General features: G+C 36.1%; 2 protein-coding genes across 2 annotated transcripts; both read right to left on the reverse strand.

Annotated features, from left to right (window-relative positions):
• Positions 1–3,469: 3,469 nt before the first annotated feature.
• Positions 3,470–6,694, reverse strand: LOC129245668 (general transcription factor 3C polypeptide 3). Its single transcript, XM_054883987.1, has 3 exons — positions 5,747–6,694; positions 4,615–5,664; positions 3,470–4,556 (listed from the first exon to the last, which is right to left on the reverse strand). The coding sequence occupies exons 1-3, from the start codon at positions 6,563–6,565 to the stop codon at positions 3,663–3,665; spliced, it is 2,763 nt and encodes a 920-aa protein (XP_054739962.1). The 5' UTR covers positions 6,566–6,694; the 3' UTR covers positions 3,470–3,662.
• A 2,778-nt stretch (positions 6,695–9,472) lies between these two features.
• On the reverse strand, positions 9,473–12,107 carry LOC129245669 (DET1 homolog). Its single transcript, XM_054883988.1, has 3 exons — positions 10,938–12,107; positions 10,539–10,858; positions 9,473–10,404 (listed from the first exon to the last, which is right to left on the reverse strand). Exons 1-3 carry the CDS (start codon positions 11,940–11,942, stop codon positions 9,960–9,962), a joined length of 1,770 nt encoding a protein of 589 aa, XP_054739963.1. The 5' UTR covers positions 11,943–12,107; the 3' UTR covers positions 9,473–9,959.
• Between the last annotated feature and the right edge of the window lie 2,745 nt (positions 12,108–14,852).

Here is a 14,852-nt window from a genome sequence, read left to right on the forward strand (position 1 = left end):
ATGTATTTCTATAAACATCACAAAAAAAAACCCATTATTAATCTTAATCCATTTTGCTGCCGTTCTCACTGGTGGTCCCAAGCAATTCAGCTCCATTGTAAATTCCTCCCATTTTTTTGCTGCTTGAACTTTGGTGCAAATCCCTTTTGCGAATTGTGGATTCGCCTTTCTAATTGTTGTTTGGTACTCACGACTTTCGACCTACATAAAATTAACAAAATTAGTATATAATTATTATTTGGTTACTATAAAACCATAAATAATCGCAAACAACGTACACTTTAACAAGTTTTCCTTCAATACGGTACCCAATCGAAAGCAAAATTGCATTCGACTCTAAATTCGGTAAACAACGAAAATTTCGATAGGGTTGCACCGCTCATAATACCAAATTGACATTCGATTTTCGATCTTCGACAACCAACGAATATCGAAGATCGAATGTAACTCATAATAGGGGCCTATGTTTGTACTTCTTGGTTATTAGCTAATTTAGCAATATATATACACATACCATATATGCATGGACGGAAGCAAGGAAAATATGACGAAAGCTATGATAGCCACAAAAACACAATTGCTAAAGGGATGTTCTTCATCTGACAGCGATGATGAAATGTAACAAATTATTGTGGACAAAATAAAGTCATGGGATGTTAAGCTCGCGATTTTGCATTTCATTTGCTTTATTTTTTTTTTAAGTGAAAACTTCTTTAGAATCGTTGGGAGTGATTTGAGACTCGATGAAACGAAAAAGCGACACTACGAAGCGTTATATGTTGATATACGTATATGTGTGTGGCTGCGTACAGCTGAGCCTACTAGCGTGGGTATTGTAGTATGTATACTACACTGCCTATTACTTGCTTTGGTGTTTAGTTCAAGCGTCATACGTATGTATGTTTGTATGTATGCTAGTACGTATGTGTAATATACGCGTTACGACGCTCATAATAGCAACCGCGTGTGCTGTATTGCGTCCGTATTTTTATATTCGTAAATATTTTCATTTTTAAATATTTACCGCAATTATGCCGAAAAATAATGCAGAAAAGTGTCATAAATATCGACAGAAAAAAAAATACCAGTCTAACGGTTAGACGCGATAGAAGTGAAACCTTCCGTAAAACAAACTGAGAGAGAATGAAACGAAAGCAACATTAGGAGCGGGATAATTATAGGTTCATTATAATATTGCTATAAAGTTCATATTTTATTTTCTTCATTTTATTATTATTCATCCTCAATGTTTTCAATTTCAACAAATGATACGAGTGGCTTATGATAGCTAAAATATGATACGAATTATTTGGTTTCGATGTTGTCAACATATCTTTGAAATACCGCGTCAATTGTTGTTTTTGATCGTGTTGTCGAACCAAGAATTTTGGATCGGAAGCTCACATTGCTAGCCGCTCGGCTATCGTGCCATGCTGTCGGCGCTGACCTAAAAGTTATTTAGTTCGTCGCTACGTTTATATGTAATATTCGTAGCCAAGAGTGTCGCTTTTTTCGTTTCACTTTTTCTCAAATCACTCCCAACGATTCTAAAGAAGTTTTCACTTCAAAAAACAAAAAGAAAATAAAACTAAAAAAACAGTTTTAATTGTGGCAATTTATATTTCACCGAATCAAGCAATAAATAGCATCACGGAATTCATTCACGAAAATTTAATAAAGTATACACCAGAAGTATCGCGGATACTTAGAAAAGATTACGATAAAGTTCCAATGATTTTAAGTGCCGATTTTAACGTAAATTTTGCATTGGACACAGCGGTTCCTTTAATTGACTTTCTCAATACAACATTCAATTTAAAAATGTGTAACAATCGCACTGAATCGACAACACGATCAAAAACTACAATTGACGCGTTATTTCAAAGATATGTTGACAACATCGAAACCAAAGCATTTGTATCATATTTTAGCTATCATAAGCCACTCGTATCATTTGTTGAAATTGAAAACATTGAGGATGAATAATAATAAAATGAAGAAAATAAAATATGAACTTTATAGCAATATTATAATGAACCTATAATTATCCCGCTCCTAATGCTGCTTTCGTCTTATTCTCTCTCAGTTTGTTTTACGGAAGGTTTCACTTCTATCGCGTCTAACCGTTAGACTGGTATTTTTTTTTTTAATTTAATACGGAGTAGCGGTCATCCTAGCCGAATAAGTTGGTGCGTGACTACCATTCTATGCATGAAACAGCAAAATGATAGAGTTTTTTTCTATAAATGGTCGCCCCTCGGCAGACAATGGCAACCATCCGAGCAATCACCCGAGTGTATTTACGCCATGAAAAAGCTTCTCATAAAAAAAACTATTTGCCGTTCGGAGTCGGCGTAAAATTGTAGGTCACTTCAAATTTTATTTTTTGTGATTTTTCCCGACAACAATTCAATCCGCTTCTCGCAAAACCTGCAAATTGTCACTGATTTTGCATTCATGTGCTGCTTTTGATATTTTTCGCTTTGAAAGCGAATTCTCGGAAATTAAATTACTGGATAATTTTTACATGAACAGACCTAATAGGTCTGCTTATATTTTTGAAAAGATGTACAAAAATGACTGAGTATGAAGAAAACATGGGTTGTGTTCGAGCAATGTGAATACGAGGAGTAGGTTTTTGTTTTATAAATACTACTCCGTACTCATATTTTAATATTGTTTATTTATTGTTTTTAACCCAAAATTACGTTCAAATGAAACGAAGATAAGATCTCTGTTTCCATGTTTTCAAATAAAACGTTCGACGCGAAATAACTTCTGCAATATTGCGGCAGCTAATCAGCTGAGGGCATCAAAAAAATTACAGAATCGCAATATTGAGTGTGACGAGCACACGCAGGGTCGCAATATTGGAGTTATTGCAGTTTTTATCAAAATATTTTTAAATATCGTCTGGCAATCGACGGGTGCAGCATGAATTGGCGGCTGCAAAAGCTCGCGTTTCGATTCGGGTCCGACGAAACACAATCACCAAATTTGATTTCCACTCTGTCATTGCGCTTCGTCGGATTTGACAGGCACCTTATGGTAGATCAAACCTTACCACATCAGAGATAAAGTTATAGATCTTCAGGTGCTCTATCCATTTAGTCCGCTTGTGCTGATTTACCACTTGCCGAATATCCAAATTGTGGTTCTCTATACGAGAAACCCGGGATCGGACTGGCTTAGGTGGTCACGCTCGTTTGTTAAAACAGCTGTTTCCGCTGGAAAATTAGGACGAGTCAATTTGAGTCTGTCGGCGGCTATGAAGTTGTCCTGAGTAAATTCCGCGAAGCCGACCAAATTAGCTTTATTTAAGTTAATATAGGTGATTCCCGGAAATAAAGTCGACTGGTCTTTCGACCGAGACGACGAAGGGAAAATGGTATGATGCAAGAGATAGCCATTATTGTTATTAATCAGATTAGCGACAGCGATTGTTAGGACAGTTGACCCTTGCGATCGTTTGGCTGGTTTGAATGCCAAAGGTCGTAGCACGCATTAGAGTCACAAACTACCAATTGATTTTCACATCTGATAAGCGCACCAATGTCACGTGATATCCCGCCTATTCAAGTACGCACGTTCATGTACGTAGTACAGCTTTAGTTTTGTTTAGTCTATATTTTTGCACACTTTCGTTTTATTTTTCGCAGTCTTCATACAACACAATGTTCATAGAGGATTTGACGCGCTTTGCGCATGTTTCCCGCTGCTTTATATATTAAATGCAAATTATATGCGATTTCTTGTCGCAATCCCAAATACTCTTCGTTCTCCTCGATAAGGGGATGGCGTGCTGCCAAACCACGCTCATAATACTCCGTTGCCAGATGTACCATACCGGCCTGTTGATAAATACGCCCGAAATTGTAACAAATTTCCTGCTCTGCTGCACTACACCGGCTTGACGAAATATCATCGTCAGATCTGGTGAAAGTATTACCAACATTCCAATCTGCGCCAGCGCGTAATATAGCATATTTCTGAGCGAAAGCGATAGACTGTGCCACAGCAGCAGTTTTGCGTAGCACCTTGCGCTGCAGCGACAACTGATTGAAGATGACAGCTATGCAGAGCGCAAGAATAGGCGATTGTTTTTCTTTGAAAAGTGGCACATAAATATTTAATGCATACTTATAGGAACAGCAAAAGAGGTGATAGTGGGCTAGGAAAATACGCAGTTGACGATCGGTGGGCTGCCGCTGCACCAGTCGACGGACATAGCGATGGTAACGCAAATCCTGTCCCTTTTGCACCAATAACGACAGTAGATTCCATAATCCGATATTGTGTGTATTCTTGGAGATTAGTTCACGCAGATATGAAAAAGCAATCGTGCAATTATCATTAAAGTAACACGCGAGTATTATAATGCGTTCAAGCTCGATATGATAGGCGGTGAAACGTTTTGTGGTCACCATACCAAAACAGAGACGTTCAATACAACTGAATTTACGATGCTCGAAGGCCACGCGAATCAGCTCGAGAAAAAGCCGATATTCATCCTGAATTGTGAGATCCGAATTATCTTGCGGTATCTTCATATATTCCTAAAAAGAGAGAGGAAAAAAATTTAGAAACACAAACTTAGTTGAGCAAAATATTCACCTGCAATGCCTTATCTGTGTCTTCTGTGATATTGCGCATCTGCAGTATCACTTTGAGCCCCTCAGCGTTGTAGAAGCTTCCACCGTTCGCCGCCGCCAGCATTTCCTCGCGGTTGCGCAATTTAATCGAATGGCGTGCCAACAGCACATACCCCACTTCAAGAAACTCATCGATTTCACCGATTTGCTGCAACATCACACAACGTTCATAGAGCAATCGTGCGTTTAGAGGTTGACCATTACCTTCGCCAGATTGCTCAAGCGCTTTTACTGCTTCCATGTGACGTCCCTGCTGCTTAAGCAGCGCTGACAATGTAAACTTCGCTTCATAACAAAACGGTGCCAGTTCCACAACGCGCGTGAAACTCTCAATCGCCTCGTTTGTGCGATTTAAATTGCGTAAACATTCGGCTTGACGCAACCAAACAAAGGCGGGACACTCAATGGTATCCCCATCTGTTATAGGACGTAGCAATTCTATAGCCTCTGCATATTTATGCTCCTGCATAAGCGCTTCCGCAATATCGATGTACAAGTCCAAACGCTCGTCTGTCAGCGGAATGTGCTCATGCACATTTTGTATAAGATAGCCGAGCAGATGATGTGCATGCAAGTGTATAAGGCTAATACACAGCTTTGCACGAAAGTCGGGCACAAAATCATCTGGTATGACACAAAAGAAAATCAACTCTAAATTACTCTCGCGCTCCGTTTCCAGTTCAAGTGAGGTACGCGCGCGCAAACAACGCAATACCTGAGCGTAAGCCTTATTAAATATAAGTAAGTCCATATAGAGATTGAGATCTTCCAATGTGAAATGATCGCCACACTCTTGATAAGCACTTTCCATAGCTTCCAGCGCAATCGCATGCTTTGAGATGCCGTGAAAATGGCGTGCAACATTTTTAGCTGTCATTAGGCAAAGATCTGCCTCCGTGCGCGGTACGTGTGGTAACATTTTCAAGTAAGTCAACATTGCCAGATGGGTCTCACCCATCAGCTCTAGCAAGCGTGCTTTACGCAAGCGTAAATCATAATCTCTAGGCATTGCCTTTGAACGATACATTTTTGGAAAGTAAAAAATTAAGTTAAAAAAAAAAAATAATATATATATGTAATATAAGCCAACTCACTTTTATCGCTTTGGTGTAAAATACGCGTGCACGTTGTAAATTACCCTGCGCTATATGCAATTCTGATATACGTATCCACTGATCCCGATCATGCGGATTCAAATGTGCGGCAAGAGTTAGAAAATACAAATGCTTCTCTGTATTGCGTGTCTCATAGATTTCAGCCAAAGTGAAAAAAGGTTCGGGCGCCAATGGATTCTGTCGTATAATCTCCAAACATATTTTCTCCGCTATATCAATTTGGCCCCGTGCATAACTTAAATTCGCTTCACCCATGAGACCCTGCAGTGCTGCATTGAGTACCGTACGACGACGGGGTGTGCTGCTACTACTACCACTAGCACCAGCTCCCCCACGCCAACTAGGCTCATTCAGGCTCGTGTCTACCGCTTTACGTTCAACAACGCCGGCGGAATGTACCCGAGGTTCGGACGTCACTTCTTGTGACGTTGAATGCTTCATGTCAATATCATATTTTTGTTGTTCGAGTGCCTCCAACTCGACTTTATCCACATCATCCTCTTCTTCTTCGCCCGGCTCTAATTTAGTATAATAATCCGGGAAGTCGACTTCACCGCGCACAAAACGCTTGATCAGTGCAGCTTCCCCTTCACCACCAATGGCGTTGTAGCTAGGAGCCTGTTTTGACATAGCAGCTCCATCATTACTGCTAACATGGGTGGTGTTCGAGGGCTTGGAGTTATCTGGTGTTATTATATCCAAAACCTTTATTGGTTCAGTTTCTTTGAATTCCGACAATTCTAGCTCAGATACATCATTGCTAGATAGCTCTTCAATCAAGAATCTATCACCATCCATCACATCACAATTTATAAATCCCGATTTAATACCAAATAACAAAGCAATAGACACTTTTAAAAACAATTTGAATACTTAGAAAGAAATTGTTTTCCGCGTTTATAAAATGAAAAGAACAAAAACACAACAGCTGTTGTGCTTATTAGAGCTGTGGCAAACCGAAAAATATTCGTTACCGGATAACGATTACAACGTGTCACTCGAAGTACCAAAACGTTACTCATAAAATAATTTCGGTCGTATAGTTGCCAATTCGCTTAGATAAACTAATCAATACAACGCAATATGTTTATACTGTGAGAGAAGAAAACAGTTCCCAGAGTACAAATGAACGTTTACTTCTTTTAACTACATCGATATCATCAAGGCGATGGTTTGTTGTGATTCACCTTTGTACCATAGCCTGCAAATAAGTAACAGTCATATAATAAAAGTTCAATACACATTTTTATACAAATTAACCATTACCATTTTCATTATGATGATCTCGATGCTATGTCCGCTAAATAACACTGTTTAATTATTATTAACGATATAAAGAAAACACAAAGAGAAGGAATAGCTAATTTAATTGCGCAATTGGCTGTTAATAATGAACAGCTTGAGAAAATCCGTACACGATGTTTACGGAGGTTTCAAAAAATTATGGCAGCAATAGGCATTCGAAATTCAATATAACTTTTTATAATAAGTAATAAGAGGACAAAGCGTTTACGGATACATGATTTTTCTGTTATATGAATGCATAGATAATAATACCTTACAAACATTTTATTAGAATTATGTCTACAAACTTGTTTTCTTTGCCAGCATCTATTTTATTTAGTTGTTACTTTGACGTTTTTCTTTACACGCGTAAAAATAATGATCTATTACACAGAAAACACAGGGTTGTATGTCAAAAAGTAAGGTTATTATCTAGGATCTCATATTTTGAGAGAAAAATTTTGTATGGGAAATCTCGCTTTTTAATTACGGATTGAGAGTTAAGCACGAAAAAGTACATCATCTACTTATATGTGAACGTATTATTGGAAACTTACTGTTTAAGAAACTAGAAGAAAATTTCAATTCTTGAGGCGTTCATTTTTCACAATATCTCTGTTTACTTTCATTATTAACAATTAACTTCTTCTGGTTAATAGTCACCGTTTGTAAATTTTATTTTAGTTTACTCTTTCGTTTTGGGTAGGCAGCTAATTTCGATAAATTTGCTTCGCTTCAATCATGTAAACAGCTTTTCCTGTAAACACATTTTAAAATGCAAGTGTTTGATTGTATCAAAACTAACACTACGAAAGTAACGAGTGTTGGCTGGATTAGTAAGAAATACCTATGAGTATCTATTTTTCGTCACTTTTACCACTTCACTGTTTAACAAGAACAGCTGCTAGAAAGTAGGTACACTAAATTGGATACGATACTTTTGCTTCCAATATCGATCATTTTTACTTGACACTTTTTAAGCGATATATTTTTCATTTATTCCTTGTATTTAATTTGATCGAATAAAAAACCATACCGATAAAATTTTGTGCGATTAAAAGTTGTTCTTCTTTAAACATTCGTCGTTTGCGACCGACTTGCCGTACGACAAAAGTAGAAAGTTGTTGTTGTTGTAGCAGCATATACATTCCCCATTCTTACATACGGGGTATGCTGCCGGAGTGTTATCTATGGCTGGAGTGGCAATCCTTGGCCGGATATAAATCCGGGTCGTTTCCGTAACGTAGAACCGACTGCCGTGGAAACGAGTAGAAAGTTGTCATTCTGCGTGCATGCCGGCATAGCGTACGATGTGTAATTGGCGTTTCCAATTCAAAAGCACGTAATCTTTTTAGCTATCAGTCGAATTCGTTGCCCATTGTAACGAGCCCATTACACGTAGCAAGATGACATATCGTCCCCTTAGTATAACAATAGCCTATGTGCTCATAGGCTATTATTTTTTTATTGAATTTTTGGATTCTCCATCGTCGATTTTATATGTGGTCAAAATTTTGTCAAATTCTAGTTCCACAAAGTGGGTCAAAACGTCAGTCAAAAAATAATAAATATTTACAGACATAACGAGATTTGTGTGAGAGCTACTTTCGACAAAAAGTTTGAAATTCATTTTCTCAAAACATCAAAAAATTTATAGGCTATTTTAATACTAAGGGGACGATATATAACGACGTTGTCAAAGGGTAAATACGTAGAGATGGCGGCGCTGCAAGAGTAGCGATGACATGCTGGAAGGATATCATATATGAATTGATGAATACCAGAGGATATTTTTCAACTCGGGAATTTTACATCATTATTAAAGATCATTAAAAATACTTTTCATGTTTTTATACTTATTGAAAAACGGTAATTAATGTGAAATGTTATCTAATGAAATGAGTCCTACATAATTTTTGCGTTTCGCTTTTCTTACTGGTGTTGCTTGATCATAGAGCTGAACCCCCTTTCAAATGGGCGTACCACTTAATCTTTCATGTTTATATCTATGGAATGCTATTAATGGTTTATTTGAGTGTCCAACTCTTCTTGAGCAGATAAGCTTCAACGTCCATAGTGGAATGCTACGTTTATATTATCCTTTTCAAGTTGTATTTAAATATAATTACTTTGAATTTGCCCCTACTATTAGAGTATTTATTGAACTTAATAAAATTTGTACCTCCCTTGATACCGAATTTGCTATGCCGAGATCTTTGTTTGTGTCCAAGATTAGATCTTTTTATTTATAAAAAATTGGTTGTAGTTAACCAATAAGTTATTACAACTAACACAATTCACTACTAGTCTGTAAGGTTTAGTAAACACAGAATTTATAATAAAGAAATAAAACTTAATACTAATTTAGAATATATCATTTTGTACATACACTTATTTTCTAAGAGGGTTTAATATTATTTTTTTGATTTTTATTTCAACATGCAGAAATAAGGCCGTTTTTTTTTTTTTTGTTACTTATCATTATTACGAAGGACCACTTCTAGTAGTTTTATTTCAAATTAAGTTAATGCACATATGTATGTATGTATGTATACTTATTTCCCTGAGGTACAATTGAGAAGCAAAAAACTACTTACAAGCAAATTTTACATGGTTTGCAGTAAGGATTCTTTTTTCGAAATACTTTTATATAAATATAAATATATAAATTATTAAAATTTTTATACCTACATATAATTAAACATTATCAGTTTTCGTTAACAAAATGTCAAGAAGAAAAAATTTTAAATGGAAGTATGTTTTTCGTACTACTTGCCCCTCTTCTCTTTGTATATTCTAAAATGTATCTATGTTTTTTGTCAAGTAATTGTACTACGTTGTTTTTACAAAAAGTTTTACCATATTCAGTATTTTTTTTTATCTTTCTTGTTTGCATCACATATTGCATTCACAATGTTTTTACCTTGTTCACCTTGTCTTCATCGTCTACAAAGAAATGCTCACTGTAAATTCTCTTTCCGGGTGGAACAACAGTGCTTTCACAATACAAATGAAAATTAACAACATAATTTCGATCTATCCGCTGTATACTTATTATAAACGGTTCATATGGATGGAAAATAAAAGAACAATATTGTGGACATCTAGTCTTATTGATGCGGGATATATTCATATGCAGGCGAAACTTCATTACAGACGTATAACGATCTCTAAAACGTATTGGCTTCGGGGAAATTTTTTTTGGTTGCATCGCTGGTGATATGTATCGATCATCAAATTTAAACATGTTGCCGTCAAAATAGGGTGAACAAATGGTGGTTTGGCAATTTACTGGCAATGAGGGATTTAGACGCTCAGCAGCAAGTTTTTCATCGCCCAGCTCTTTAAAATAACTAATGGAATAAAAAAGACAAAAACCGTGTAAATGCACTATAGAGTTAATTAAATAGCAGTACATCTACCATAAATATAAGAAATAGATTTTGCGAAGGGAATAGAAGAAACAAATGCAAATGTATATACGCACATATCATATCCTGAACGAAAATATATATTATTGCTTAGCGTTGACGCTGGTCGGCCTGTCTGCAATGATCGATCAGTTCGAAAGCTGTCGTAAAAGTTTTTACGAATATTGAACAGTTCCACAGAGTCATTGTGATAACATTTTAAAACTTTGTCTTCCGATAGCGAGTAAAATACGTACAACTTGAAGTTAGGAAGCTCCTCCACGGATACCTGACCTGAGTTAATTAAAACATATCGCCTCATTTTTGTAGCTTCAAATCGTATAAACAATGTATCTTCATTAATGAACTGCGATTTTGCCATTTTCATATGATCATACTAAAAAATAGAAAACTTTGTAAAAAATGAACGAGCATATACATATGTATGTAGGTATACTAAGTATAATTATGCTTACCACATTAAATTCGTTGTAGAATTGACGCAAACGTTTCTGCCTCTCCCTCCCTTCATGACACTCGATTATCTCCCTGTACATGCTAGCGAAACACTTTTGTTTTATCTGCGACAGTAATCCTTTTATCATTGGCTCCGGCACTCCATTTGTATGTAGGGCACTTATTAGTGTCTCTCTTCTCAACGTTTCTTGCTCCCTATTAACTACAAATTGGCTAACAAGTTTTCCATCTTGCAGTTCGAATACTTCGATAATTTGGCGACAAAATGATAAAATCGCCACTTTATTTCCCATAATTGAGATACCATAATGCGTCGTCACAAACACATAATCGCGAAATTGATATACATCGCTGATGCGGCCCTTTACTAAATCGATCACAAACAATGTAAAATCAAACATTTCAACGTCGTCAAATAAATCTGGATAATTGAGATAGTCTTCGCGCGTAAAATGACGGCCATGGCTGCAGGCCTTGGCAGCCATTAACACATAACGACCATTTTCGACAAAAAGGCAAAAGTCACGGATTACAACCCAATGCGTATTGTTTGCGGCAAAGAGTGGTATATTCCAAAGTAGATGAAACAGTTTTTCATTGAGTAACCGGCCAGTATCAGCACTAGCCTTGACACCTTCGTCTTTTACACCGTGCACTGATTCTAATACTGCATGCACACCCTTATATTTGTGTACCCAAACGGAGTTGAAATCACATGAGATGCACACTAGCAGATTACCATCCGGCGAAAACCTACATATGAATCCCAACGAAGAGCCAACACCCAATATACTTAATCTGGGTGTAATACTTTTGTAAAATTCAAGAGTGTGCGTTAGTTCAGGTATACGACCGCGCCTGTTATAGCGATTAAGGCCGGACTCACGATCCCAAATGTGATGCTGTATGTTTTGTGTGAACACTCGTTCCGTAAACCAAGAACTCCGTTTTTTTGCGATGCTAGATTGTTCCAAAATTTCAATAGCCTCAAGTAGTTTATCCATATTTATACTGTTGTAAAGCCTAAGCGCACAAACAGCGCGTCTTTAAGCGAGCGGAGCAAATACTTTTAGAATTTTCCACCCGTTTTCGTTTTACTATGACTTAATTAAGGCCCCTAATAATTTATTTCTGACGTAGTAAACTTTGTACGAAATTAATTCACCGTCCAAAAGGGATCGCAAAATATTATCGAAAAATAACCGCAATCCCACATAATTTCTTTTTCTTTGTATTAATCACTTAGAGCCGATTTACACACGGAGACATCTGGAAGGGAGACACTGGAAATTCTCTTTTCATGTCTCATTCGCGGCCACACGGGCAAAATTGTTTTCGGCAACATTTTGACATTTAATGCTTTAGCATCGTCTGGTTCGGATGTATTCTCGCACGCGCTTACATGTAAAGCGGAAAACGTTCGTCAACAACTTCTTAAATATATGAATGAAAAATGCAAACTGGTTAAATAATAAATAATTTGTTGCTTTTTATTTAAATATATTTATAAGTTGTTGTACTTGAATAAAAAAAATTAAATTAAAAACACTTCATACATAAATAATTAACTTAAAATTAACTTGAGTATCTAGAAATGCGGGGAAAATTAGAATTCAACATAAACATGTCCCATAACTATCATATTTTAAATTATACCTACTGTACTAGCAAAAATAATCGTGCATTTCCCAAGCAGTGTTCGGATGTTTGTCATCTTTGTTATCTTCCGTTTGCTTGAAAACCAACACATAACTCAAAACCTTCTCCCACAAAAGAAGAAAACAAATGAAGCAACTGTCAAAAATTGCTTTAAGATTGGAAATACGAATAAGAAGAGCAAAGCGTGTCGCCAGTACAGGAGACATATTCCCTTCTCTCTTCCGCGGCCGTCCTTCGCCCCCGAACAAAAAGTTTCCCTTCCAGATGTCTCCTCGTGTAAATGGGCACATTCTTTCAGAAATCGGAGATGCAGAACCAACACGTTGTCTACTCTGTGTGGGAGATGAAAACAAAAATGCACAATGTGAGGGCGCGGTATCTCTTCCTCCATTCTTAAGGTAGCCAACAAGCACATCGACAAATAGTTTTGTTTCACAATTTATTTTTTTGCCTCCATTATTATAAAATTACTTTTGCTGGTTAATATTCAGCGTTTGTTCACTTTGTTTCTTTGTTTTGGTCTACTTTTTCGTTTTGAGTTAACAGCTGACTTCGATGAATTCCCGATAAAAATTAGGGAAGACACCGAGCAATTACGAATGGGAGAGCAAATTAAGTGCTGTGTGAACATAATATAAAGGAATATGTACATATCAAAATGCCGAAACTGTAAGCAAAAAAAAACCTGTATTAGTAAAGAAAATAATGTTAAAAAGGTCACTCTGTGAAAATATTTTAGTGCTAATGAAAATTTATTGATTCTTATAAAATTTGATATTTTAAAATTGAAAATTAAATTTTTTCTCCTTTTAAGGTTAGTTAGAATATTAAATCTTCTCTCAACTCTTCTCAACGTTGAGAACCTTTTTACACATTTTAAAAAGCGTTTGAATTTACTGAATGCGAATTAAAACCATAATGGTGTAATCATTTCTTCCGGCCCTCAATCCTTAGTGGGAATGCCTGGACACAGGGTGTATTCATGGTAAAAATAAGCAACAAAATACCAGAAAATACTGAAGAAACCACACGGACATTTTAACAAAAAGAGTACCTTATCTTGTTACATAACCTCAAATATAGCAAAAAAGAGGTCGTCAGTTTAACGTGATAACGTCATAAGAAAATACTGATTTACAAATACAATTTTCAAAACAAAATTTTAATTTTATTTGTTTGATCGAAATAAAATGTGCTCTCTGTGGTAAAAACCACACAGCTAATTACAAGGGATGCATGATTTATAAATCATTAAAAATACAGCAATTTCCAAGTCTCAGACACAAAAATCCCACCACAATTACAAACACACAAGAAAAAGTTGCATCACAAACTACACTAGACAATGTGACAACCCAACACAGTACTACAACACCAAATTTATCTTACGCTCAAGTAACAGCCATAAACACTAAAAATGATGCTCAATCTATTGCAGCAACTATAACGGAAAACAAAGAAATTTTAGAATTGAAAGATATGATGAAACAATTAATCTCACAAATGTCTGCAATGATAAACATGATCACGTTATTTTGCGCTAAATTTAATGAACGATCAAGATAAATTAAGAATTGTCCTTTGGAACGCTAACGGTCTAAGCCAACATGCACTGGAACTAAAAACATTCCTAAAAAACAATAACACATTTCACAGATAGAAACTATTTAAACATTCCTAACTATTAAAGTGGTGCACAAGTCGACATATATGTGCTTTCAAGTCATTTGCTAAATTCACACAACAATGCAGTGTTTTGTTCTCAACTAACAGTAACAGGCAATAGCAGCTAGAGAGAAAACCAAATCATGCTTTTGTATGACTTGTTTCTCTCTCAGCATTATCACAACACACATATTTCGGCAAGATAGCAAGAAAAGCAATGACACTGAAAGGCAATGAAAAACAATTCAATTCAAACAAGTGAATTGTGTCAAATGTGGATTATTTACTTACATGAATTCCTGATATTTTAAAATCAAATAGGCAGTTAATGTTTGGTATGATGGTTTTGTAGAATAAAAATTAAATTCTGATTAATATTTTAATGTAACTTACACTTTGCCTGCAAATATTCTTCTAGCTTTAAAAATTATTCATCGAAAGTTTACCGTTATTTATTAATATTTTCCCCTTAATACGCAAAAGTGCGCGGGGAACGAAGAAATGTGTATGTTTGCAATTTTCATACATCTCGAAGGTGTGCTAATACACACTACGTACATACATACATATGACACCAATTCACACATTGT

This window comes from Anastrepha obliqua, chromosome 4 (assembly GCF_027943255.1).
Source record: "Anastrepha obliqua isolate idAnaObli1 chromosome 4, idAnaObli1_1.0, whole genome shotgun sequence".
NCBI classification, from domain to species: Eukaryota; Metazoa; Arthropoda; class Insecta; order Diptera; family Tephritidae; genus Anastrepha; species Anastrepha obliqua.

What these genes read in the sequence shown, in the direction of transcription:
- LOC129245668 (XM_054883987.1), bottom strand. Translation starts at nt 6,565, where the DNA reads ATGGATGGTGATAGATTCTTGATTGAAGAGCTATCTAGCAATGATGTA. An exon ending in TTTACACCAAAGCGATAAAA is followed by an intron (nt 5,665 to 5,746) that starts GTGAGTTGGCTT and finishes TATCGTTCAAAG; the next exon opens with GCAATGCCTAGAGATTATGA. An exon ending in ACACAGATAAGGCATTGCAG is followed by an intron (nt 4,557 to 4,614) that starts GTGAATATTTTG and finishes CTCTCTTTTTAG; the next exon opens with GAATATATGAAGATACCGCA.
- LOC129245669 (XM_054883988.1), bottom strand. Translation starts at nt 11,942, where the DNA reads ATGGATAAACTACTTGAGGCTATTGAAATTTTGGAACAATCTAGCATC. An exon ending in TCTACAACGAATTTAATGTG is followed by an intron (nt 10,859 to 10,937) that starts GTAAGCATAATT and finishes TCTATTTTTTAG; the next exon opens with TATGATCATATGAAAATGGC. An exon ending in TTTCGTTCAGGATATGATAT is followed by an intron (nt 10,405 to 10,538) that starts GTGCGTATATAC and finishes TTATTCCATTAG; the next exon opens with TTATTTTAAAGAGCTGGGCG.